The sequence below is a fragment of the Manis pentadactyla genome, chromosome 16, assembly GCF_030020395.1.
Source record: "Manis pentadactyla isolate mManPen7 chromosome 16, mManPen7.hap1, whole genome shotgun sequence".
Lineage (NCBI taxonomy): Eukaryota > Metazoa > Chordata > Mammalia > Pholidota > Manidae > Manis > Manis pentadactyla.
The window spans coordinates 61,887,006-61,911,828 of record NC_080034.1 but is presented as its reverse complement, the minus strand read 5'-3'; the positions used below and the strand labels follow the sequence as shown (position 1 = coordinate 61,911,828).

At 46.7% G+C, this 24,823-nt stretch overlaps 1 protein-coding gene across 13 annotated transcripts in view; it reads left to right on the top strand.

Moving 5' to 3' along the window:
• Positions 1–24,823, top strand: part of RREB1 (ras responsive element binding protein 1) — a 136,819-nt gene that overhangs the window by 43,270 nt on the left and 68,726 nt on the right. For 8 of the 13 annotated variants that reach the window (XM_036921364.2, XM_036921450.2, XM_036921439.2 and 5 more), the window contains 5 exons: positions 13,937–14,054; positions 17,283–17,404; positions 17,990–18,202; positions 22,668–22,757; positions 23,770–23,933. In XM_036921364.2, coding sequence (XP_036777259.2) covers positions 18,032–18,202; positions 22,668–22,757; positions 23,770–23,933 — 425 coding nt within the window. In that variant the 5' untranslated portion in view covers positions 13,937–14,054; positions 17,283–17,404; positions 17,990–18,031. Of the gene's footprint in view, positions 1–7,883; positions 9,456–9,495; positions 11,137–13,936; positions 14,055–17,282; positions 17,405–17,989; positions 18,203–22,667; positions 22,758–23,769; positions 23,934–24,823 lie in introns of those variants that run through there. The other 5 variants (XM_036921410.2, XM_036921420.2, XM_036921387.2 and 2 more) reach the window with 4 other exon arrangements.

Genomic DNA, 24,823 nt, shown 5'->3' with positions numbered 1-24,823 from the left:
GCCAGGCCTGAGCAGGTTTGGGGTAGATGGGGCAGGGTGGCCGTGACTCACGTAACAGTCAGTCTAGCTTAAGAGATGTCCCTCTACTGTTGGTTTTATGGGTTATTTCCCTTCATACATTGGAACTCTGATCAACACTGGGAAGGATGAAGAATCATAGCAAAGTAAGTTGCTCTCGGGATCAGCTCACTCCCCTCCCATGCCTGCAGGTAAAAACCACACTAGATCATCTTTATTCCTTCTTTAAGGCTTCAAAACCCCAGAAAACAAACAAATTAAGAACTATAGTAACCTAAGATCAAGCTGGAGGAAAAAAATACCATAGAGCTACACTGTCCAGTACAACTGGTAGCCACATGTGGCTATTTGAATTAAATAAAATTTTTAAACTTACTAGTTCCTTAGTCACATTAGCCTCGTTTCAGGCGCTCAGGGGCCATGTGGCCCAGCGGTTACTGTATTGGACAGCCTGGGTAGTGGCTGCTTCCACCACTGCAGAACTTTGCCTGGACAGATGGAACTAGAATTATTTTGTGTATCCGTCTTCCAAACTCTCATCTCATTGAACCCTGGCTAGTAGAATAAAAAGCTATCACCACAATTAGTAGTTTCTTGTGCATGAAGCCTTGAAAGGATTATTCTTGGCCAGAGCACAGCATGAGGGGTTAACTAACAGGAAAAAAGAGATGGTGAGGGTTTTTTTTCTTATATCCCTGTCTTTCCTGCAATTGTATTAACTCAATAAAGTGTGCTGACCCAGTTTCTAACTTGGTTTTATAAGATAGGCTCTTTGAAAGACAGAGAAGGATGGATTTTGTTTTTCTTACGTGGTAAAGTTTTGTGTAGAGTTGTAACCTGTAAATCAAGGCTTTTTAAGCACTTTCCTGGACATCAGCAGCTTAGGATGGTCAATTTTTGTTAGCAGAGTCCGATTTGACACTGGATACATATGTTTCTATGGCCTCATATGTATTCTCTTCATGCACAACTGCTTCATCTTCCTGAGCCTGGCAGCCCGCCAGCCCTCCTTTCCCACTTCTTCCAGAACCTTCTTCTTTTCTCCATCTGCTCCTTTCTGGCTGTGGCCCTTAGGTTTTCTTTTAACAGGACTCTCCTCTTACTGCTGCTACGCGGTAGCCAGTCCCTTCCTGCTGAACTCTCTTTAGTCTCTGCTGCCCTGGGAATTTCCTCTGTGTCTCCATTACCTGCCTTGCTGTCCAGCGTTTCCAGTGTGGGAAGCCCAGCATCTCCCTCCCTCGTCACAGCCAGGTCTGCCCCTCGGGGATGTTTTCCTGGATCCCGTGACCCCTCATGACTGTCCCTTACACTGTATTGCAACAGCCGCCTCACTGGGTTATATGCCTCTAATAGTCCATTTCCTAAACTGCTGCCAGGAGCTTTTTAAATATGGATGTGATTATTTCATCCCAGGATTTCTAAAAAGGGTGGGGGAGGGGGATGGCTTCAGTGGGTTCCCACAGCCACAAGATAAAGTTCATCTGCCTTAGCTGGAGCCTTGACCTCAGCATGATTTTACCAGCCCGTCTTTGCCATTTGCCCTACTCCACTCTCCCTCCTCCTGCACGACACACTGATGTAGTCTGATGGCTCCCAAGGGTTTTGTTTTTGTAGGCCAGAAACCTAAGGCAAAACTTTTGCCATTAGACATGGGATTGCCTTTTTTTTCCCTTCCACCACGTGAGGGTATTTTTAAAAATTCTCAACTATCTACCTTTATCATTTCATTTTAAAGGGGAACATTTTAACCTTTACAATAATTAGTAAATTCAGTGTTGTGAGCACTTCAGTGAATCATCTGATTATTCTCATTTCACTCAAGAAGAGTGAAAATGTGGGCATTTAGGCGCTGGTGCTTTCACGAGGCTGTGTTCCAGGTGTACCTCTGGAGTCTCCGTGCATTTGCCTCGTGCATTTCCTTCTAACTGGAATGTCTTGTCTTCTGAAAGCTGCATCTTTAGGCTCAGCGTGAGGGGTTAGCTACCAGGAATAAAGAGATGGTGAGGGTTTTTTTTCTTATATCCCTGTCTTTCCTGTGATCATATTAACTCAAAGTGTGCTGACCCAGTATCTAACTTAGTTTTATAAGATAGGCTCTTTGAAAAGAGATATAAGACAGAGAAAGATGGATTTTCTCTCCTGCCCTCTGCTTGATGGCTTACCTCTGCGGAGCCGTTCAGCCCTTAAAAGTGTTGAGCTGATCATCCATTTCCCTTGGATTGGAGTTTATCTCTCTGTCCTGTCTGCTTTATCTCCCTAGCCTGAGTATTGACAGAGCCAGTGCCTCTGTCTCACAGCTCCTGGTGGATTTCACATCTGGAACATTAGTAGACTCATGTCTGAAAATGTTCATCATTCTATTTCATGTGTTCACGTTCATTCCAAATCTTGACCTAAATTCAGGATACGAGAATAGTATAGAACATTGTAAGCAACTAATTTTTAGCCCCTTACACTTTCTGTGCAGTTTCCTTGGCTTTGGCTTGAGCACACTGAAAGCAGCAAGTTATGGGCCTAGAACTAGAAGTGCAAGAAACTAGAGACCCAGTTTTTAAATGAAACCTGTTTGGTGGTTGAGGCTGTAGAACTGATAAGGCAAAAAAGCTGTGAAAGTTTTGACAGATTAAGGTGTCCCTTTGTTTTCTCTTTCTTCAAGCTAAAATTATTATAGGAGCATTTGCCTAGGTGTTGTGGATGTGAATAACAATATTTAATTGTGCACTTGGGTTGTACAGAGGATGTGACTAGTACCACTTTCATGGAAAATCTCTATATAAGATGAACTAGAATTATTTTGTGTATCCGTCTTCCAAACTCTCATCCCATTGAATGAACCCTGGCTAGGACGGTAAAAAGCTATCACCACAATTAGTAGTTTCTTGTGAGTGAAGTCTTGAAAGGGTTATTCTTGGCCAGAGCACAGCATGAGGGGTTAACTACCAGGAATGAAGAGATGGGGAGGGTTTTCTTTTTTTTTCTTATATCCCTTTCTTCCCTGCAAACGGCATTTCACCATTTCCTGGTTGCAAACTGTTAATATAATCTATTTATCCTTCTTTTCTGCCCCCATTAGGAAAATTCTGTTTTCCAGATTGGTAACATGCTAGGATGTCACTGGCCTCTAATATAGTTTAAGGAAAAGGTCATTTACAATTCCTGATCTGCTAAGTAACGGGGGCTACTCTGTGGAGCTGTATTTCGACTAAGGCGTTTTGGTTGTGGGGCCGGCAGAGCATGAAATTGAGGTTGTGTGAACATGTGCATTCCTGGGTGTAGTGGCCTGCATTTTCTTTCCAGAATCGTAATGAAGCATCTTCAAGGGCTTTGAAAAAGTTTCCTCGGGCACATTCAGTGAGCACAGTAGATGTGGTTGTTTCGCAAGGTTTCTATTTTCTTTGTCTGTACAGGTTGTTCTGACTTCGTGGCTGGGAGGAAATCACGGATGGTAAAGAGAGCTCACTGTTCGGCCGGTGGGGCTGAACTGGTTAGCTGTCTTCTGCTCTCGGCTGGGGACGGGGCCGGGTCCTGTGGCTGCAGGAGAGGGACCACACAGCATGCAGTGTTCAGGGTTCTGCATGGGGACAGCATGGCTGTTCTGGTCTCTGCACACCCCTCTTTACTCTATTATCCAGCCTCATAAAAAAGGATCCTAAAAATACCAGCTCCATTTTGGAGTGTTGGCATAGAAATTTGTTGTAGATTTCATTTGTAACCTGGCTCTTGTCATTCATTTGCCTACTGTCATCACCCCAGCACTTCTTCCCACCCAGCCCTCTTACCTCTGAGATCTTGAGGGGTTCAGGGATACTTAGGCAAGGAAGGTTTTCTTTTCTTTAATTGGACATTGGGAAGATTTCTTGTACCCCACAAAGGCTCTCTGAGAGACTGCTCTAAATATCTGATCTTTCGTATATGCTAGTGTGATGCCAAGAAAATGGAACTCCTGACCTTGAATGTCCGGGAGTCAGGGTCTTCTGTGCTCTGGTATGTGAGCTTCCTCTGCTCTCCCTTCCCATAAGTGGCACACAGTCCCACAACTGCCTTGTTTCATCAATAAGTGGAGTTCGCTGCTATTTCCAGCCTTGGATATTCACTGGAATTCTCAGTGTTTGCAGGTGGAAGTGCTTTGGAGACCAGAACTAAAACGCCCGGGCATCCCAGCAGAGCTGAGTCTCTGTATACACAGAGTAAGGCCTGGGAAGGGCATCAAAAGATCATGCATGGCCTGGCCTCCCTCTACAGACATGGGGTCTGCTGTATTCCAAGCTGTTTGCTTTATGTAAGGAAGCACACGGTGTACTGTTCTTTGTTGCAGTGATTAAAAGATGTTATTAAATGCTACTGAATTATTTTAATAATAATAAAAACTCAAGAGTTTAACGTGAGTTCCTGTAACTCCCTCCTGGGGTTTCTGGACTTTGTGAAGATAGCCCTTACATTTGCTGCAGATGGAAAGCAAAGATATACATGACACCAGAGAGGGAGTCCTCTTTCTTGGAAGCACCAAGCCTCTCCCACAGGGGTACGGGGAGTGCTGGTACATTGGACTTAGAGGCTTTTAAAGTTGGAGCTGAAATGGATGCCGGGTAGGTGTTGCTCGGGCATCGTTCCAAGGTTCTTGGAGTCCAGTAACATTTTAAACAAGTCACACAGCCTCTCTAGGCGAGCTGCAGGAAATCCAGCCCTTGGCTTCATGTTGTTGCGTGGTCAGAGGGAGATAAAAGGTCGGACTGTTGGAGGCGAGGCCCCTCCTATCACTGGATGGCTAACTGTTAAGGGAAGATAAAAGGAAAAAAGCAAGGATGTTCTTTTTGAACAACACGAGGGTGCCTTTATCACAGGCATTCAAGTAAAATAAAAGGGCTGAGCAGGAGATCCTTAGCTTCATGATGGCACATGTGTTACAGAACCTCACTTGAGAGGCAGGACATGGTTTGTTTTTTTTAACAAATGCACTAAAACCATTTTGTGTTATGAAAGTATTGGTAAAGGCCAGTCTTTTCAACCAGAAGAGTCTGTTTGTCTGGGAATGTCTGTATCCATACTCTGGAGTGACATGGGCATTGCTTGGGTTTCTAAATCCTCAGGCTCAGAGCATCCCCTGTGGAGGTGCCTGACCGTGGGGACCTCATGGACGTGTGAGCAGGCCTCCCAGCAGGGAAGCAGAGCACCCTCAGGCAAGCACCCTCCCTTGATGTCTCAGTGGTGTGTCACACGCTAGTTCCCTTCTGCCGCTGGCAGGATTCTCACTCGGGAATGAGAGCATTGAGGGCAGGGGACCTGCCCTGTTGGTGTTGGTCTCCCCTTTAGATTTTCCTTCCTGTTCCTGTAACTCCAGGGGGCAGTTTTGGGGCTTGCAAAAAGGTTGTCTGTTTCTCAGGGTGGGGCTTCTAAAACGGGAGCCCACAGTGGAGAGCCTGGATGCAGTCGGTGCCCTAGGTAAGCCCAGTGAAACACCGGAGCAACTGCTCGGCCATGATGCTGTCTCCGCCCCCGGGGCTGGGGGCTTGGCCCTTGTGTTGTACAGCAGTGGTGCAGTTAGACACCCCAGGGAGGGCAGTCCTCTGAACTAACCACCTTCCTGGGGTTCAGGGAGAAACGCCCAGAGGGCCTTTGTGCCCCAGACTTCCTCCAGCACCAGCGAATCCTGCCCAGTCACCTTCCTCTGGGTGCCTCTGCTAGTCAGCTCATTAGTGCTGGGGGTTGGGGGTGCAGCAACTGCCCCTCATGCCACCTTCCCCACAGCACCCCATCCAGTCCCAGAGGAGCTTTTGGGGTTTGCCGGGTTTAGTTTAAGAAAAACCAGTTGCTTGCTGGTGTTTTTTTGTCAGTTGGCTTTTGATAAACAGTTACCAACCGCTTATATCTGGGGGTATTTGTTTTCCTTCATAAATATAGTGGTGAAAAATTTTCTTAGAGACAAAATAGAGGGGAGAAGAGGTCACCCGCTTGAAGGCATAGAGGCAGGCTGTGGAGCTCCTGGTAGTTTGGGCACCATAAACTCACTGAGCACACTCACTGTCAGCTGACAGTTTGTAATGTCTGATTATCCACTGTGAAATTTTGACCACAGCCGACTGCTCTTCCAATGGGCGAGGAAGGATGTGCCCGCCTCCTTCCACTGCCGTCTCTGAGCTGTTTGAGCAGAAGCATTGTGAACAACACTTTTGTCTTCCACAAAGTAATTTTGGTTTTATAAAGAGTGTCTTCTTGCAACAGCCCTGAATTCTGGGAATTTGAAGCCCAGATCCTGGGCTAACCACCTGCCCTGGGGGTAATTAGCTTGCATCCACCTCCTGCTCCTGTGGAAAGTAGAGAATCCTGTTTCTGCAGCCCCTGTTCCCAGGCCTGTGGAACATGTCAGAAAGGCCAGCCCCACAGACCTCAGGGCCTGTGAAAGAGTTGCAGGATATTGCCTAAAACTCTGCAAACTGCTACTGAACTTTACCCCAGCTTCCTCCCTGAAGCTGTAAATGTGACTGAAGGCACTGGGTCCTTTCAGAGGAGTGTCCAGAACAATCCAATCGCCACGGCCCATTTGCCTGAGAGTCTGGGGCAAGTTGCTGAGGATCAACTACACTCTGTTCAGGTTCTACAGCTGGGGAGGGCCGAGGTGTTGGAGAATATATGGAAAAGCACGCCAGGTCCTTGTGGGAGCTAGTAGTATGAACTTCCTTGATTAAGCAAATGTGAAACAGGGCTGTTTCAAGAAGACACTCTTTATAAAACCCTTCTCTGAAAGGTTTTTCCATGATCTTCTTTTTGGTGAAGCAGAGTTACAGGATTTGGGAGTCAGACAACCCCAGGCTTAGAATCCTGGCCCTGCCTCTGAAGAGCTGTGTAATAGCCAGCAAATAACCTAATCATTGTTTCAGCAGTTAATTGAAGCTGGAGAGGTTTTATTTCCTGCTCACTGAACAACCTTGCAAGCCTGGCAACTTGTTGTCAATGGGTTGCATTTGTGATAAGCTAAATTGTATTTATATTTCATTGTTAAATGTTGGGGGGCTGGAGCAGACTTTTTTTTTTTTTAAGATCATCAGCTTGTCTCCTGCCCTCAAAGCTTTGGCGCTCCATTTGTGGGCAGCTTTAGGTGTTCAGAGATCTGTTATAAAGAATTATGGAATGGCAGACCTGGTTCTTTGTGTCCCCCACCCAAACCTCATTCCTGCATGGTGGACACATGGGAAGAGTGCATCCCCTCTCCCAGCACCAGGCCTGCAGGGTCTCTGGTTCCTTCTCTTCCATGGGCTGAGCCTCTCCAGTTCCTTCAGCCATTTCTTGTTTTCCCCGTGACTTGGTTTCCCAATCCTCTAGTTTGCTAATTACCCTTCTCCGAAAGGGTTTTCCATGATCTTCTTTTTGGTGAAGCAGAGTTACAAGATTTGGGAGTCAGACAACCCCAGGTTCAGAATCCTGGCCCTGCCTCTGAAGAGCTGTGTAATAGCCAGCAAATAACCTAATCATTGCCTTAGAAGATTTGGGGAAGATTAAATGTATGTAAAGTGCCTAACACATTTTCTGGCCCAGAGTCTAAGTCACAGACAGTTATAATGCCCCTAGTTACTGAGGAAGGAGGTGCTCTAGAAGGCATGTAATTGGATATCCAGCAGACTTCTGACATACTGTGACTTAATTCCTGTTTTCTATTATATAGACATCCTTCTTTTCTATTTTTAAATTCCTCAGCCAAGGTGTGACATGGAGCCTCTCCCCACCCTCTGCTGATAAACGGGCTGAGCAGATCATGGAGTGGGGGCTTCTAGATCTAACCGCCTGCAGGGCACTCTTTTGAGCCCTCCTCAGCCTTAGCCTTGGGGGTAGGTGACAGTACTGGGCGGTCCTCGGCCCCCTGCTCGGCCCCAGCGGGCCTCCTTGGCCCCCACCTCCTTCTCACCAGCTTCCCTGGAAGAGCAGAGCCACACAGGTCTTTGCTAAGTTGGGCACGAAGGTGATGAAATACCAGATCCTGATGGCCAGGTGAAAAATCAGGGTTTAGGAAAAGCCTGGCTTACCTGGGGAGAGGGACAGAGCTGCGCCAGGCCACTGGCTAACAAATGGCTGCCATGTGGCAGCTGCGTCTTGGCTCCCGGAGGCTGACAGTAGTTAGATCCTGCTGGTAAGACCTGCTCCTGGGAGAAGAGCAACAAGGGCGGAGGCAGCGTCTCACAGCCTTACTGACCGACAGAAAAGCCTAGAATCAGGATTTTGCCCCATGTCCTCCCTCTAGAGAAGCCCAGAGCCCTGCAGAGAGATTCAGGAAGAAGAATGGGTACTGTAACGTGGTTTCTCTAGCACGTACCAGAAAACCTCTCCACCTTTGCTGCAGTTCCTCTTTTAAATAGTACATTTAATCTGACTTCTGTAAAGTTGGGTAGGCAAGAACCCTATCTTCCTAGTCAACACTTGATGCCCTGCCGAAGTTATATGTAATGCAGCAATTAAAATGTCCAAGTGATTTTTATTTCTAAGAGAAAGACTGCTTCCAGCATGGAACCTGCCAGACTCCCCTAAGCTGCTTCTTACCCCTGACACTTTCCTGAATAGGAAAGTGCTCCTTTACCCAAGGACAGCAAACATGCCTTCTGAACAGTAGCGTCAGCAGCTCACATTATCCCTGGTACCTATTGGGGTGCCTGAAGCCTCATGAGTGAGGGGCAGCTGCTCTGGGCTGGGGGGAATGGTCCATGCCCATTGCTCCCGCTCTACCGTCCAGGGATTCATTAATTGACAAGCTGCAGGATATGAAGAGGCGAGCTAGTTCTGAGGCCTGGTGGGTGCTGGAGGGCCTCCTTCCTGCGGGGTTACCTCCCTAACTCTTCTCCCCCACACCTCATGGCACATCGACTGCGCAGGAGCAGTGGAGAACAGGAAGATTTGCAGGGACTGTGAGGGTGTCCAGGGCCACTGGAAATCCTGGCCAAAGGGCTCAACTTTGTGGAGACCACCCCAAGCACCCTAGAAAGAGCTTTTCTGTGAGCATCCTAGGCTTGGTGAGCACTGTTTACCGGAGAGATAGTTTTGAGGATGCAGAGCGTCATAGAGGCCCAAGCTGGGTGGGTGGGCTTGTCAGCTCTGCCCTGAAGGCTGGCCCTGCCTGTCTGAGGCTCACAGCACATGCACCCCCATTCCTAAGGAAGCTAAATAGGCCCTGCACAGATTAAGCCTTCCTCTCCCCTGTGTACGTACATATCCATTATTTCACTGTAACAAATAAAACGAAAGTTAGGCCTTGGATCTGGGGCTCTGCTCCTATGCCTTGATTCTTGCTCTGGGGGTGTGATAAATCAGGACAGCTCCTGACAGATTTTTTCAGGGAGATCCTTGGTTTTGTGTCACCCTTCTTCCAGAATGCTACCTTGATGTGAGCTCAGGTTCTCAAGGCTGGACCAGAATCCCCTGGGAACTAACACACAAGACTACAGGGCTGCCCCCAGGTGAGATTCTGAAGTAGCCAGTTGTGGGGCCCAGGAATCTGCATTTCTTTCTTCATTCAGTGTTATTGATATAAAAGTAACATACAGTACTGTGTAAGTTTAAGGTGTACAGCACAATCCTTTGATAAATTGGGAATCTGCATTTCTAACAAAGGTCTATGATGCATTCTTTGGGTTGGTTGTGCTGGAAGGGTCAGTAGTAGAACTCCCCACTGATGAGCTGAGACTGTAAGGTTTCCTCTGCATAGTGTTTGCTGACTTTTTGATTTATACAGTTTTGGCTGCTCACTCCCCTTCTCCAACCCCGACTGCTTCCTTCCCATACCTTGTTGGAACCCAGACCCTGAAAGTGTGGGCTTCCCAGCCAGAGTGTCCTCCTGCTCCTGGCCTATATCTGGTGTGCATGGAAGCAGAAGTAACCCAGAGTCTGGGTTCACGTTGGTTGGTCAGGTGGATCCCGCCACTGGGACGAGACTGGGCTGTCTGCGGTTTCAGGCAGAGCCTGGTGGCCTCCTTCCAGGCCTCTTCCTACTTCAGGAACACAAGGGGGTGGGATGTGGAGCCCCCATCCCTTTGCTCTGCAAGGGCAGAGAGTGGCTGCAAACTCTTGCCTGTGCGGTGAGCTTGATAGCTGGGGTGGAAGTCCAGGCCTGCCTCCTGCCGGAGAGGGCAAGGCAGCGGTGGAGTGGGCAGGCCGGCCTCAGCAGTGTGGAAGGGCCGAAGCGATGCGGCACTTTGTGAGAAGTCAGGGAATGTGACTGAGGGAGCGCAAATGTTCTCCCAAGCCTGTGTCGAGAGCAGCGGAATTTAGAAACTGGATCCACATTGCCTGCCACCTTGGTCTTACACCTCATCTGCACGGCAGGACTAATCCTCATCAGGTGGTGGCCAGGAGGATTATTGGGGTGGCGCACTTATTTAGCATGTGGTGAGCAGTGTTCAAAAATTGTTAGCTGCCGCCATTCTCATAATGATTAGCATCACAGAGAGTTTGGAGCAAAGATCCTCAGGGTGGTGGGGATCAGGGAGGCTTTGGGTGGCAAGTGGCCCTTGAGAGATGGGATCGGGAGGAGTGCAGACATGTTCTGGAGGAAGAAGCTGAACGGGGAGGTCACTGCGGCGACCGGTGGGCAGGATGACTAGAAAGTGCACTGAGGCCAGAGCACGGGGAGCTTCAAATGGCAGGTTTTAAAGTCTGACCGTTTCCTGTAACCTTGAGGGGATGGGAGATGGGAGATATTTTGGGGCAGAGCTCAAGACAACCCAAGGGGCGGCCCACATACGTGGTCATGGAAAAAAGGGTTCCGCCTTCACCTCCCCGCTGCACATGGCTCTCTTGCTGGCAGGGCCTTCCTCATCCAGGGCAGAAGATCCAGAACTGGCTGGAGCAGCTCACCAGGCTGCTTGAACGTTCCGTGTGACACTTACGGCTCCGTTTGAGCAAAGCCCATGCCAGCGAGGGGGGAGGCTGCATGCACGGGTTGCCGCCCTATCCAAGGCATAGACTGAACCCTAAGCCAAGAAACACATCAACTTCCTGGAACTCTTGAGCCCTCGTCACAGCTGTCAGCCTTCAGAGCACACGCAGGGCTGTCCTGATGAGAGGAGATGGTTTTGCCTCGAGCTTTGCAGACAGCGGGAGGACAGGCATTGATTGCTGTGGAGAGCGACACCTAGTCTGGTTGGTCTGGTTGGTTTTGTCCCCAGTCTAGCCAGGACTGGTGAAGAATATTCCCTGCTACTTGTTAAGCCCTCTAGCAGCTCAGGACACTTTTTTTAGTATCCCACTCTCAACTCGAACCCAGCCTATCCCAAGCTGGCTCAAGCCGGCCTTAGCTTGCTGTTCACTAGTCTGTCCCAATCAGTGGATCAACCATCCCAAGTATTTGTGAGCACCTGTGGAGGCGCAGCCCTTACCTCCTGGCTCCGGGTTGTAAAGCGCACTATTAGAGGATCTGTGGGCCTCCACTGTCATCAGAAGAATCTAAACTTACCCCACCTCTCCTGAGGCCTTAGGACAGATTGTAGATTTCACCGAGAAGGCTCCAGGTTTTCAGAAGCTGGGAGGCTTTGTTTCTAGACCATCTTCCCATTTATCTTTGATCTGTCCTTTGCTATCTCATGGGACCTGGAGACAGGCTCCTTAATCTTTTCTTCCTGGCCCTACAGAGCATTGTCCCTTATCTTCTCGGGCTGGGGGCCGGCCTTCTCCACCCCCTCATCCTCACACACAGATGGACCTCTGCCCTCTCCGAGCATCCTGCTGCCAGTGGATCTGGGCAAAGCCTGTGGGGAACGCTAATCCAGAAATTCAGCATGCTCCCTCCCGGGCCAGAGACCCACCCCTCCAGATTCCTAGCCCATGTGCTTCACATTCCCCTACTGGAGTCATCTTCTAGGGCACAGTTTCTCCTTACTGGTCTTGTCTTTTTCTTTGTCCCTGAGGCGGTGGTGATAGAGGTAAGGGGTATCTTGAATTTTCTTCCTAGAACTGTCCTGTACTTTTCCACTCACCGAGTTCTGTGAATCCCTCAGGCCTGCTGGAACCCAAAACAAACAGAATAGCGACTCTTGTTATTCATCTTAATTGCAAGACATTCTCAGTATTCAAATCCTTTGCATCCAAGACCAGAGGGTGAAAGTTTCAGGGTCAAGTCCGCCAGGTTGAGTCTCCCCTGTCCCTTCTGAGTGTGTTGAGGTTACTTGGTGGACTTTTTAAAGTATCCTTTGTAAATGAGGGGAGGGAGTGGGTCCAAATTTTAATGAGAGCCTTAATTATATTCTGGAGAGTTTTATTTCCAGAGACATCTCTCTGACATGTGTTTTTATTAATTATGTATAGAACATAGTTCACTTTGCTTATTTGGAGATCTTGGCAGTTTCTAGAAAAAAAACGTGGAGCTATTCCTCTCCAGACTTTCTCCCTAATAAAGTGTACTGTTAACTTAAAAATGAAAAAATGAATAATAACAGGAGAATTTTGCTTTTTTTTAACAGTATTTAATTTCTCCATAGGTATCTTTAAGTTTAGATGGGTGTGGGTGATCTGAAAGGATGTTTTGTTTATGCATTTCTGGAACTTCACTGGAATTTTAATAAAATTGACTTGTTTCATAGTTCAAAGGAAGGTGGGTTATATGTCAAGTAAAACCAGGGTTCTTATCCTGCATATCTTGGGATGAGTTTCTGGGGTCCTTGACTCTTTCAACTACCTTGGGTAGTTCTTCCCTTCTTCCCCGCTCCATCCTCCCAAAGGGAAAACTCAAGTGTAAGACACAGGTATGGAGCATGTGCATTTTTCTCTCTGTGTGGGTCCATTATTTTCATCAGATCCTCAAGAAGTATCTTGCCCCCCCCCCAAAAAAAACATTGAGGATTCCTGTCTAGTAACAAGGGTTCATTCATCTAGGCTGAAGGGGTCTCTGTCCCATTCAGGAGTCATCCCCTTTGAGTCACTCCTTGTTTCCTGATACTTTGGTCAAAAGCCAAAGTGCTTTTGAAAAGAGAAAGGTACAAAGAAGAAAGATGGAGAATGGAAGCAGTGAGGTATAAAGAGAAACATCCCTGGGTCAGAGACCAGTGAGAAGCTGCCCTGATAGTTGTGGGCTGGGGGCGCTTGCCCACCGTGCACACCAGGCAAGCAGGGATCTGCCCCTCTTAGGTGCCCACTGTGTGTGGACAGAGTCAAAGCCAAGATGATAACGGGGCCTGTGGCGTGATGGGGCAGCTTTTCCCCAGACACTCTGAAAGGGGATGAAAATAAGAAGATATATGAAGCCAGCGTTTGTCCGGGCGGCATTTTAAGTTTTTTCCCAGTTTTGCACCCTCCAGTTTAGCTATGGATGCTGTTTGCAGAGATGGCATGTGGCTTGGTGCTCTTACTTTCTCAAACCCTTGAAGGGTGTGTGTAGTGAGAAGTTTTCTGTACCTGGTACAGAAAAGGACAGGTAGGCATTTGGTCCTATTTGAACCGCTAGGGACACTTCCCCCATCACTCAGGGAAAGGTGTCATACTCTCTCCTTTGTGTTAAAGGACTGTTTTTAAAAAAGAGTTCCATATTTTTTGCTTTCTCAATTCACTTCCTGCCTGTTCCTGATAGCACTTAGTGCTGTCTTGTTCTTTCAGCCCTTTAACTGGTGGCCCATCAGCACCCGCTTTAACATTGCCGTCAAGCACCACCTGGGGCCCCCGGTCCATGCCATGCCATTCTCACATGATGCTGTCCTTGACAATGCTGGAGCACTTCGGGGGGTTCTTGTCTGCACAAGGCTCACTGCACTAGTTGGTCTGCTCAGATGCTAATGGGCAGCTCTGGAATCAACCAAGGAACAGGAAGCTTGCTGCTAAATGCAAACGGGATGGGACATATTCTACCCACCTTAATTTGTGACTACTGGTGTTAAGTGGAGAGAGTGATACAGAGACAGGATCATTTCTGGTCTTGACTCCCTCTTAATGTTACCTTTCCTTATTCCTCTAGGTTGCTCTGACTCTGCTCCAGTGGTGGTGGCTTTGAGGTGTGACCCTCTCCACGTTTGGGCCCAGCCAGTGCCAGCTCCTCAGTAAGGAGGGCCAGCTTGATAAGGCGAAGGAAACAGGTCAGCTACACTTTATTGACTTTCTTTCAGTCACAATAACTTTGAGTGTTGAGTCTTCCTTTCCTTCTCCTCCCTCTTCATGTTCCCTTTGAGCTGCCGGCCTCCTCTCCAGGTCCTCCTGAGGCTTTGTTGCAGAAGCACATTGAAAGTGTGATTCTGCTTGCCAGTTCTTCCTGACCTAATGGGCCTTAGGTGTGGGATGAGAAACCTCGGAGAGGATGCCAAGTGTTTGTCTCCTAGGAAACGATGCTTCAGACCTGCCCATTCCCTGCTTCTTGCCCCAATCCAAACTATGTGTTAAAAACTGGAACACGTGGCCTGTCCACTTGGCCCTGTCAATAAGGTGACTTCTTTTCAGATCTGTGATTTGGGAGCTTCATCTGGATTCCCAGTCCTCTTTGGTTCCAGTTGGAGGAGATTGTATTAGAAGGGGGCCAGTGATTTTTAGTTTTGGTTGTTATTATTATGATTATTATTATTAGCAGTGGTGGGACTGATGTGCAGGACTGTGTCAGGAAGGAAAAGGGAAAGAATGAAAATATTAAAATAAATACCCATAAAGAAAAATGTGTTTTATAAATGGACCTTAAACTGTTAAGCTTACCATGCATTCCCTGACATACTAGGAAATTCAGGTTTGTTAGTTTGGGTCTTTGCTCTGGTGTAGTCCAGGGCTGGGCGTGGGGTCGGTGGAATGGACTGATACTGGCTAACTGGCTTCTGGTTAAATCAGTGCATAGATGCACCTAAACGTGAAGGTGGATTTTTTTTTTTTCTAACACAGAACAATAAGTCATTGTTTTACCCTGGGTTCTTTCCTTCTTCCCTGCTCCATCTTCCCAAAGGGAGAATTCAAGTATAAGACAGGAGGAACATAAGGCACAGGAGGAGCGGGAGTGAAATCTGGCAGTGGCTCCGTGGAGCTGGTTTGGGCTGCTTCTGAAACGGCTTTCCAGGGCTGAGTGCAATGACTCCATTCCTCTCACACAGTAGCTGGGGCTTCCTTTTCATAATTGCACTTTGTGATCAGCGATGAGAAGAATCTCTATTAAAAAATACATATGCTGTTTACTTCCATTTAAGCTAAAAAAAAAGGAAGTAAAGTAGGTGATCTTGGCATCGTTAGTGGGTAGTGCCACACTTTACACTTTATCCCAAAGTAGGAATGGAACAAATTTAGCAAATGTCTTCCTGTCCAGACAGAATGGGAACCAAGTTTGCATGATGTTTTTCCCTTTCCCGTTGGAACATTCGGCCCTTACGTTGAGTAGCTATCATGACTATTGCTAGGTATTTTATATTTAAGATACTTAGGTACTTTGCCAGAATGTGTCTTTGATAATCATGACTGACAAAAATAGTAACCAGCAATTTGACTTTATTTAGTGAATATATTTTAATTGGTTTTCACATTGACTATATCCCTCCTCTCCATTTTCTTTCCCTTCTCGATGATAGGATTAGGATATATGTCTTGTAACTTATAATTTTACTACATTCTTAATGGTGTTTACTCTAACCTATTCCCAGATCTGAGTAAACTCTACCACATTTTTCTTGCCTAAGTGTAGCAATAGGACAAAGGCAAGATCATCTTCTAAAGTCCTGCTACAAATCAGTGGAAAGGTTAAACTTTCTTTTGAATGAGTGACATAACATAATTACGGTAAAGAAGATTGCTAGTAATTTATTTTGTTGTTTGCTGTACAATGATAAATATATTTATCATTGGAGAAATAGCATTTAAATGAATATCATAGAGGAAATACATTTAAATGAATAAGATGGCTTTGGTATTGAAGGTGTCCACTTAGTGAATCAAATAATTCTTTGTTGATTGATTACAATAGTTCTAGGGAACTGATAAGACTTTTGTTAGAAGTCCATTAAGAAGGAAAGCAGGTGTGGATGTGTATGCACACTTACTTGTGTACACTCATGTTGCATGTTTTCTCCAAGAGAGAAATCTTCCAAATAAACTTTCAAAGACAGCTAAAAACAGGAGGTGGTAGCACAATTTTTAGCAAGTTTAATGGTCTTCTAGCCCGCTGAAACTTCGTGGAAAAACAACCAAGTTTTTATCTTTAATGTTGGACATAGCTTTCCTCTGTTTGCAGGCAAAAGTGGGGAGGCTGGATCAGTTGTCCTAAGCTGTCCATTTCTGTGGTCAGTCCTTTCACTTGCCATTTAGAAAACCATTAGGTTCGTATCTTCAAAATGTCTATTAACATGGAAAGCACATTTTTTCTCTTGATAAGAAAAGTACTGCTCATGGTACTCAGCTCTTTTGGTAAGATTTTAGCTTGGGACTACTCAGCTGATAGCGACATCACTTAATAGAGTTATATCCCCTGGCCTTTCCTGCTCTGCTGTAGGCAGACACATTTGTAGCTGCTCGGGGTATTATCATTTGTCATATCCTAGGTCACATCCCCTAAAGTTGGAGGAGGAAACCATAAGAAATCATGTTCTGTCTGGTGTTGTTCCTATGTATTTTCTTTATTGCTGAGATCTGGCGCTTGATCTTCAACTGCAGTTGTGTGCTTGTAGAATTTATTAAGCACACCATTGAATAATAGGATATGTGGCTTACTGGCAGGGCTTTAGCTGTAGCATATCTTCTCAGACAAAATGAGGGATATAGTTTACCTGTAAACTTATTTCTGGCCATACCTATAGCCATAGTACTAATAGTTGCAAGGAGTAGAACTAGAAAAGGCTTAAAGAAGTAAATTTTGATGTGGCCATGGGTTATAGTTTTCCCTTTAGCCATGCTATTCATATTACCTGGTTTCATTTAGGTGTGACCTTCTGGACTATAAGCCTTTTAGTAAAGTGAATTCGTTTACTGCCTTATCTTCCGTCAGTTCTAGGGAGAGGCGGGAGGGGGCCGAGTGGGAATCTGGGGTCCTCATGAGGAACTGGGAAGATAGAAAAGGAAAGTTGGTGTATGTGGCTAACCGTGTGCTTCAACAAGTAAAATACCACAAAATCGTTTTGGCTGTTGGGAGTGAGGGTGACATCAGTGTAGGGAGTGTCAGTTAAGGTTGAAAACAACCATAGAATGTGGTTGGGAATGAAGAGAATACTTAGAAAATCACCTCTCATTTGTTCCCCATGTGTTCATGAACACAGTAGTCTGAGATGACGGGAACTGAACGGTTTCAGTTTTTCTTTACTAAGTGAAAGGACATTCACTGAATCTTTTTGCCTTTGCTTCCCTTCCAGTGTCAACGAGTGATTCCAAGAGAAGAAAACAAGAAGTGAACACAAGCCCGTCCTACTACGCGTGGATGATAGCTATAGCAGGGGAAAATCTCGTAGTGTATCAGTTGGGGCAGAAAATGGAGGTAATCGGCAGTGGGGCTGGGTTTTCCTTCTGTCCATTTTCTGGGGAACAGTTGTTTTACCTACTTGTATTTTTTAAGAAACAGCCTCTTTCATGTTGATTTGAAATTTGGTGACAAATCTGATAGGGTTGGCTTCTCTGCTGTCTTGTACAGCAGTGGAGTTCAGTGAAACCTGCAAGTTCTCATCACAAGTTGTTAAGCCCGGGACCTTCATATAGGTCAGTGAGTTGGGTCAGTAGGGGTACTGGCCAAATGGCAGCTCCCTGGGCTTCCTGACTGCTGGCCTAGCCTTGTGCACTCTGCCTACCAAAGGTTAGGAAGGGCAAAGGGGCCTGCGCACGCGACTGGCTCGGTGAGTTGTATTGGCATCACCAGGGACGGGAGCAAGGTGACCGGTTAGTGTTCGGTATGACACTCTTCCTTCAGATGAAAGCCTAAGTCGTTATGGGCACGGGTTTTAGCTTGAGCTGGAGAAGGAGGGTTTTAGGTGTTTCTGCCTGACCTTTGGTTATAGTGGCCAGTGCCACCTGGCCATGATGGAGCCTGGACTTCCCAGTGGTCACATCAGCAATTTCCGACTTTCAGTTCCGTGGCAGAGGCTTCTTAGAAGCTTAAAGCCTTGTCCCAATGACGTCAAGTTCACCCGTTGGCTTGGAAGGCCCAGACTTGGCTTCCATCAACACCATGATGTCCGCGGTGATGAGTGTAGGGAAGGTCGCCGAGAATGGCGGGAGCCCCCAGAGCGCCAAGGCCCCCACGAAGCCGCCAGGACCGAATCGGATCGGCAGAAGGAACCAGGTAAGCTTCCGGGCGCTAGGCGTGGACGTCAGGCGGCTTCCGTCCCGGAGGACGCTGGGAGGATGTCCCCCTCCAGCCCCAGCTTCCTAAGCCAAAACCTGGGATGTTTTCAGAACTGGAAGGACATACCCAGAGGACAAAATCATTTTTAAGAGCAAGCTAAAAGTCAGTTTCCTCTTATGGAGAAAATTTTTAATGCCTTGGTGTCAATATCGGTAAAAGAGCCCTTACTCTGTGCCCTGTAATTTGACGTGAACACAAGCTTTCATCACATGATGGCCAAAGCGAAGAACTTTACTTTCTTCTCTACTGTAACATGGTTCATTTTCCTATTCACGCAGCTGGTTAATTAGGTTTTCAAAGCCACACCTCCTTGATCTTTTTTTTAATGAGTGTCTTCAGATTAAGCAGCAAGTGAGGTCTGGTGGGGCCGGAGCTGCTGTTCAGCTTTCTGTCCTTGACAAAGCACAGAATTCGGCTCCAGAGAATTCCGAGTAAGATGCGGTGTAGTTCTTTTGACTTTTTAAGGGGCATCAGATCAGAAGTGGGAAAGAATGCGGTGGGCAGGGATGGGAAGGATTAATCTATGAAAGTCCGTGTCTCCTCCATTAGGGAATAAGATGACTCTTAATTAATTTACAAACGGGGCCCTTGAAAAGTTGTGCTCTTCTGGTAGCAACGTGTACGGTGCAACTGAAGGAGAGAGGCAGAGGGTGAGCAGTTCTCATTTCTTCTCTGTACCCATGTCATACGAACAGACTACTCCACATTTCTTTTTGGTTTAACTGATTTAATAGGGTCCTACCAAATCCTGGGGAAGAAGGCAGTCTTCTGAGCTTGTCTAAACCTGTGGGGGTTTTGTGAATTAATTGTCTCTTTTATTAATAATCCTGCAGTGATTGCCCTTACACAGAATTGTCTGAGGACATCTATGATGATTTTCTATAAATTCTTAGAATGAGAATATTAATTACGGCCTAGATTAAGAAAGTCCCTGCGGGAGATGTCATACTGGCCTGCAGTCCCCCCGCAGTGTGGGACGTGTCTGCTTTCTCCACACCTTTCTCAAGGCTCAGGACTCGGCAGAGTTAAATGATGTTGTAGGGTTGGACCATTGATACCTTCTTCTCTCTTTTTTCCCTTCTCTCCACGTGCCTCTCTTCCTGTGGGTACCTGAGAAAATACTCAGCCTGTATGACTGTGGCCTGAGTCGAGAAGGAACGCTAGCTCTGGGAAGAAAAGGTTTATTTCCACTCACATGCCTATCCCTCCATCCGTCTGTCATCCGTCTCTCCATCCATCCACCCATTTCACAATACATGCCTGGCTCCTACTTCCAGCCAGGTATTGTGCCAGGTGTCAAGCATTTCAGGGTGAATGGTCATTGGGACAAGGTCATTGTCTCCTTGCCTCGGGTCTATAGGGGAAAGTGGTGTGGTAGGAATGAGCCCTCCTTATAGAGTCCAGCATTGCCCCTGCGCAGGTCAACTATGTCCCGTTCTGGACCTTTCCCAGTGGTACAGGGACAGTAGGTAGAGCCACAGAGGGGACCCACACACCTCTACCTGCATGATAGGTGAATGTGACTCTGCAGGTGTTGGGCAGCAAACGGTGCAGGTGTGCCTGGGCCATTTTTCATCTACCTCCTGTGTCCTCCAGGCGTCCTCAGGGTACTGGCTTTGGGTTTGAAAGGGAGGTCTGGGCCAGAAGTAACATGGGAAAGGCAGTGCATTACAGAAACCAAACCGCAGTGGGGGAGAGCGTGCTGCATCCTTACCTGTGAGGGGATGGGCGGGCTGAAAAGGGAGCCGTCCGGGGAAGGCCATCGGTGCTCTCCCCGATTCCAGGGCAGATTAGCCACAGGCAGATGGTGACGAGGGTGCCAGATTGTTTCATTATGGGGTGGTTAGTTATCACATTAGCTGCTAATTTTATCTGTCAGCTCAGGAAGTTTACTCCTTCCACCCACACGGCTGCACTAACTGGGTTCAGAATTCTCCAGTGGGGCCCCTTCCAGCATCCCAGTGCTCTCTTTGCTGTTTAGTTTGTTTTTAAAAATGCAGTCTGAGTCCACAGACTTCTGCCTGCAGACCATCGTGAATCCCGTGGACCTGCATTATGCTGTGCAGCGTGCCACTGCCTGCCTCCAAGGAGCTTTGGCTTCCGGGCCTAATAAACCCCAGTATCCGTAGCGCTTAGCCCAGGAGCTACTCAGTGTGTCTGCTGTCTACCTCCGGGTGATTTTTTTTTTCTCCTCAACTGGCTGGCCACTTGGAGGCCTGGATTTTTGACATTTATCTAACTGATGAATCTTCCTTTAAAAAAATTTTCTTTTAAATCTCCATTACTGTTAATCTAATAATTTCACAGAAATATCCCAGAGACTAAGTTTTGGCCCAGCTGGGAAACATCCTCATCTTTAGAGTGAGTGCTGCTATTTTGTTGTCAGCACTTTTGGTTTTGGTGTTTCCTGGCTGGCTCCACCCTGACTATAGGGGGTGGGCTGCAAAGGTATGCCCCCAGCCTCCCTGACAGACACCCAGCCCGCACCCCTGGGAGGACTGGGTGGTGGGGGAGACCAGCAGGTTTTTTTAACTGTCGCTGGGTTAATCAGTTTGCTTAGAATTCATATCTGCAGTTTTTTTTAATTTGAGAGTGAACAAATATTAGCACCTAGTTCTCAGACCCAGTGCCACAGACTAGAAAAAGGTCTGTATTCTTAAAATGAGGCTGGCTGCTGTTTGAAGGGTGCGGGGGAACCACTCTGGGCAGCCATGCACTAGACACCATCCGGCATTCACTCCAGCCACCGGGTCCTTGGTGCCATTCGTGTTGACAGTCTTCATGCTGACTTGCCGTCATCACCTCTCATGAGCCAACCACAGGGGTGTTTCCTTTCTGTTGCGTGGGGTTCATCTCTCTTGCATCAGACTCGTATAGCGTCAAGTTTTGGGGCTTGGGCTGTCGAGCTGCTGTCCTGGGTTTTCGTCCTGAGTCTGCTGTTTAGTAGTCCTCTGGTCTGGGGCAGGTTACTTTGCCTTTCTGTGCCCCAGTTTCCTCATCCAAAAAGTGAGTTCCATAATAGTGGCTGTCTCTTAGTGGTTCTAAAATGTCCTTTCCATATATACAGATTGTAGCACATTGTAAGTGTTCAATAATTGATATTATTTTCTAGGAACAGAAACTCATTCCAGTGAGTGTGAGTATGAGTGAAAAGAAGTCTAGTGAAAAGCACCTGAGGGTCCAGCCCTCGAGATGATGCCCTCGCCTCTCTAGTTCCGGGTCTCCCCGTGACCTTAACACTGGCTGCCACAGATGCTTTCCCGCGGCTTGGGGTCACCTCAGTGCTGGGTGTGGAACTCAAGTGCTCGCGGTCACAGTTATCCCCACACCTGGGCTCATATCAGCATCTCCAGAAGCTTGTGAAACAAACGTTCCCGGGGTTCAGCTCTCCCCACCCCAGCAGTTCTGATTCAGCATGTTGTGAGTCCAGTCTAGAAAGCTGTGTTTCAGAAAACTGCCCCAGTAATTCTACTGACCTTTGGAAACTGCCGATCAGTGTCTATAAGCATCTCAATTCCAAATTCCTGAGGGAGTGTCCAGTCCTTGATCCTGTTGGTTTTGGGGATGGGGACTGAGACCCGGAGTACTCAGTGTCTGTGTGGGTGGGAGGCGGTGGCAGGCACATCCACCTCTCCAGGAATTAGTCGGAAGGAAGAGCTGTAGCATTTAGCTGGTGGCAGAGATTGCCCTTTCCTTAACAAGGTAAAATATATTGCTTGAAGGAACTTGGCCTGTTTGAAAGAACAGAACTGAGCCCCTTTGCCTTTTGTCCCTCTGGGCCGAAGTCTTCAGTGTGGGTTGTCATTCCCCATCACAGCTTCTCATTATTCATGGGCACTTTCAGGCAGGCACTAGCAACAAGGAGAGGAGTCCTGTTGATGCCCGTGGGCTCCCCGTATGGGAGGGTGGGTTTTGTCATGAGAACATCTTTACCTCTCGGTGCTCTTGGGGCCTCAAGACCAGGTAGAAAATAATGACTGGAGCCTGGGTCAGGCCTGGAGAGAAATATATTCCTTTTCTAGATCTGCCATGACTTGAAGTGTAGTTTCTCACCATCACTGATGATTAATTAAATGGCGTCTAATAAGAGCACTAGCATTTATTGAGCACTTACCTGGTACCAGGCACTATTCTGTGCTTTACATGTGCTAAATTAAATCAATGTAATCCTCATCACAGTGTGCTGTGGGAGATGCTGTTATTTTTCTCATGTTACAAATGAGGAAACTGGGTGCAGACAACATGGCGATTTGGCCAGGCTCATACCCAGGCAGGCTCGGAGCGCATGCTCTCAGCTGGCCTGTTGCTGCAGCGCTCGAGACCCAGGTGCTCGTAACAGAAATAAGAAGCACTAGTTTACTGTGAGTTGAAACTGATTCTCCCTTTTATTATATCTTTTCAGGAAACAAAAGAGGAGAAGTCTTCCTATAACTGTCCCCTGTGTGAGAAGGTTTGCACTACACAGCATCAGTTAACTATGCACATTCGCCAGGTTTGTGCCTTCTTTTGTATTGTTGTTTTAAATCATTCTTCACGAAAAGAGGGCAAGATGATATGATCTTAATGGGTGAATTGTGGCTGTGTCTAATTTAGATTAAACATTTTAGTAATTTTGAGGGGTGATTATGAAATAATTCTTGTGTGTCTGTATTATTGTGACAAAGTTCCAGGTCAACACAGTTTGCCTTTCTAGAATTTAGCAAACATCTAGTTAACTGGCCACATAACAGCAGAAGACTTCATCGTATGTGACTTGTCAGTTAGGAGTCACCGTCTCCTGGCAGTACAGTGAGATTGCAGATGTGGACCCCCGTTCTTTATATCGCTATCACTGTAGGTCATGCAGCTGGGAATTGACTTGATTTGGGATCTTTTCCGGTTCCCCTCCTTTATTATGAGACTTACCCTTCTCCCTTGCTTGCTGTGGCTGACTCATGACAAAGTATTGATGAATCTAGAACACTGAAGGATTGACAGTATTAAAACCATAACATGGCACTGAATAATAGCATCATTTAGTAACTTGGGTTTGGGTAGAAATGTTCCTTCTCAACGTATTTCAGGGGCCAGAACTCTAAACTGTGCAAATTTCAGTTCTCTTTCTCTGACAGCAAGAATGAGTCATCAGACTTGAAGAATGGCCATTGACTTAGTATGAGGACCATATTTCACATGTTTGCTTCGTAGCTGAGAGTCTTTCTGCTCATGTGAATATATGTGGTCAGTTTATCTCTATGTGTATCCTGGAAAAATCTACAAAGACTCTACCTATCTCGGAGCCTTACAGAAGAAGTATTTTTCAAAACTGGAACATAGGAATAGAAGACTGTACAAAATATTTGCCTGTGTTCCTGATAGATTTTGACACTCAGGAAGTTGTTTAAAATGAACAAAAAGAGCTAAGAAGCTTTACTCGTTTTATATAAAGCTCTGAATTTGCGTTTCAGAATAGCTGGGTTTGGACCCATCTTCTTAAGTGACATTGTGATGGTTGCTTTCTGCAGCATAACACGGACACTGGAGGGGCAGACCACTCATGCAGCATCTGCGGGAAGTCTCTGAGCTCGGCCAGCTCCCTGGACCGCCACATGCTGGTGCACTCTGGCGAGAGGCCGTACAAGTGCACAGTGTGCGGCCAGTCTTTCACCACCAATGGGAACATGCACAGGTGGGTGAGAACAGGCCTGGTGGCTGGCCTCGAGGCTGACAGAAGGTGAGGTGGCCTCTGCATACTGTCTCTGTGCATTAGAGATGTCTGACTATGGGGAACAAGTCCCTGAGCTGGGTCTCTGGCCCCTTGGGGATGTTTAAGATGAAACAGAGTCCTTCCCCTTCTGCCAACTGGGAGTTTCTTTTTGGGGTGCCAGAGTGGGCAGCTCATCAGATACAGAGGCGCCCTCAAGGAATTGCACGGTAACCCTTCCCTTATCAAAACTGCTTGCATGTGCCTACCAGATTCCCTGAGGTCTTTTCCTTGCAAAAATTTTCTGGGGCCTTTGAATAAATAGTTAAATGGCCTGGTCCTGGAACTTTTGGATAAGATAGGGTAAAATGAAAAAAAAGAAAATCTGATAAATGCCAGAAATTTGTTTCCTGAGGGAGAAAGAGGCTTACCCAGAAGTGTAGAAGAGCTCAGCGGTGGGCACACTAAAAATGTGTGGGACAAACCAATGGAAAACATACTTTATAGAATGTTTCAAAGGTTTAGAACAGAAAAACTTCCTTTTTTTCCACAAACATTTTAGGGGCATTGGAACTGTAGGAAAAATTTTTAAAGGAACAAAAATTTCCACCTTCTCAGAAAATCAGTCTATTTTGATTTTTCCGTATTTCCTTTCATGCATCATGCTGCTTTCTTTTTCAGAGTTGACTAAACTTTTCTTGTACATACTTATTCAAAAGAAAACTTCAGTTACTGTAAAATTAACATTTTTTTATGTATAAGTTCTAAAATGAGATCATCCAGTTTATTCCACCTAAAGTCATTTTATGACCCACTGCTGGTGTACTTGGGACATACTGATACAAGGGATTTGGAATTAGGCATCTGATTTCAGA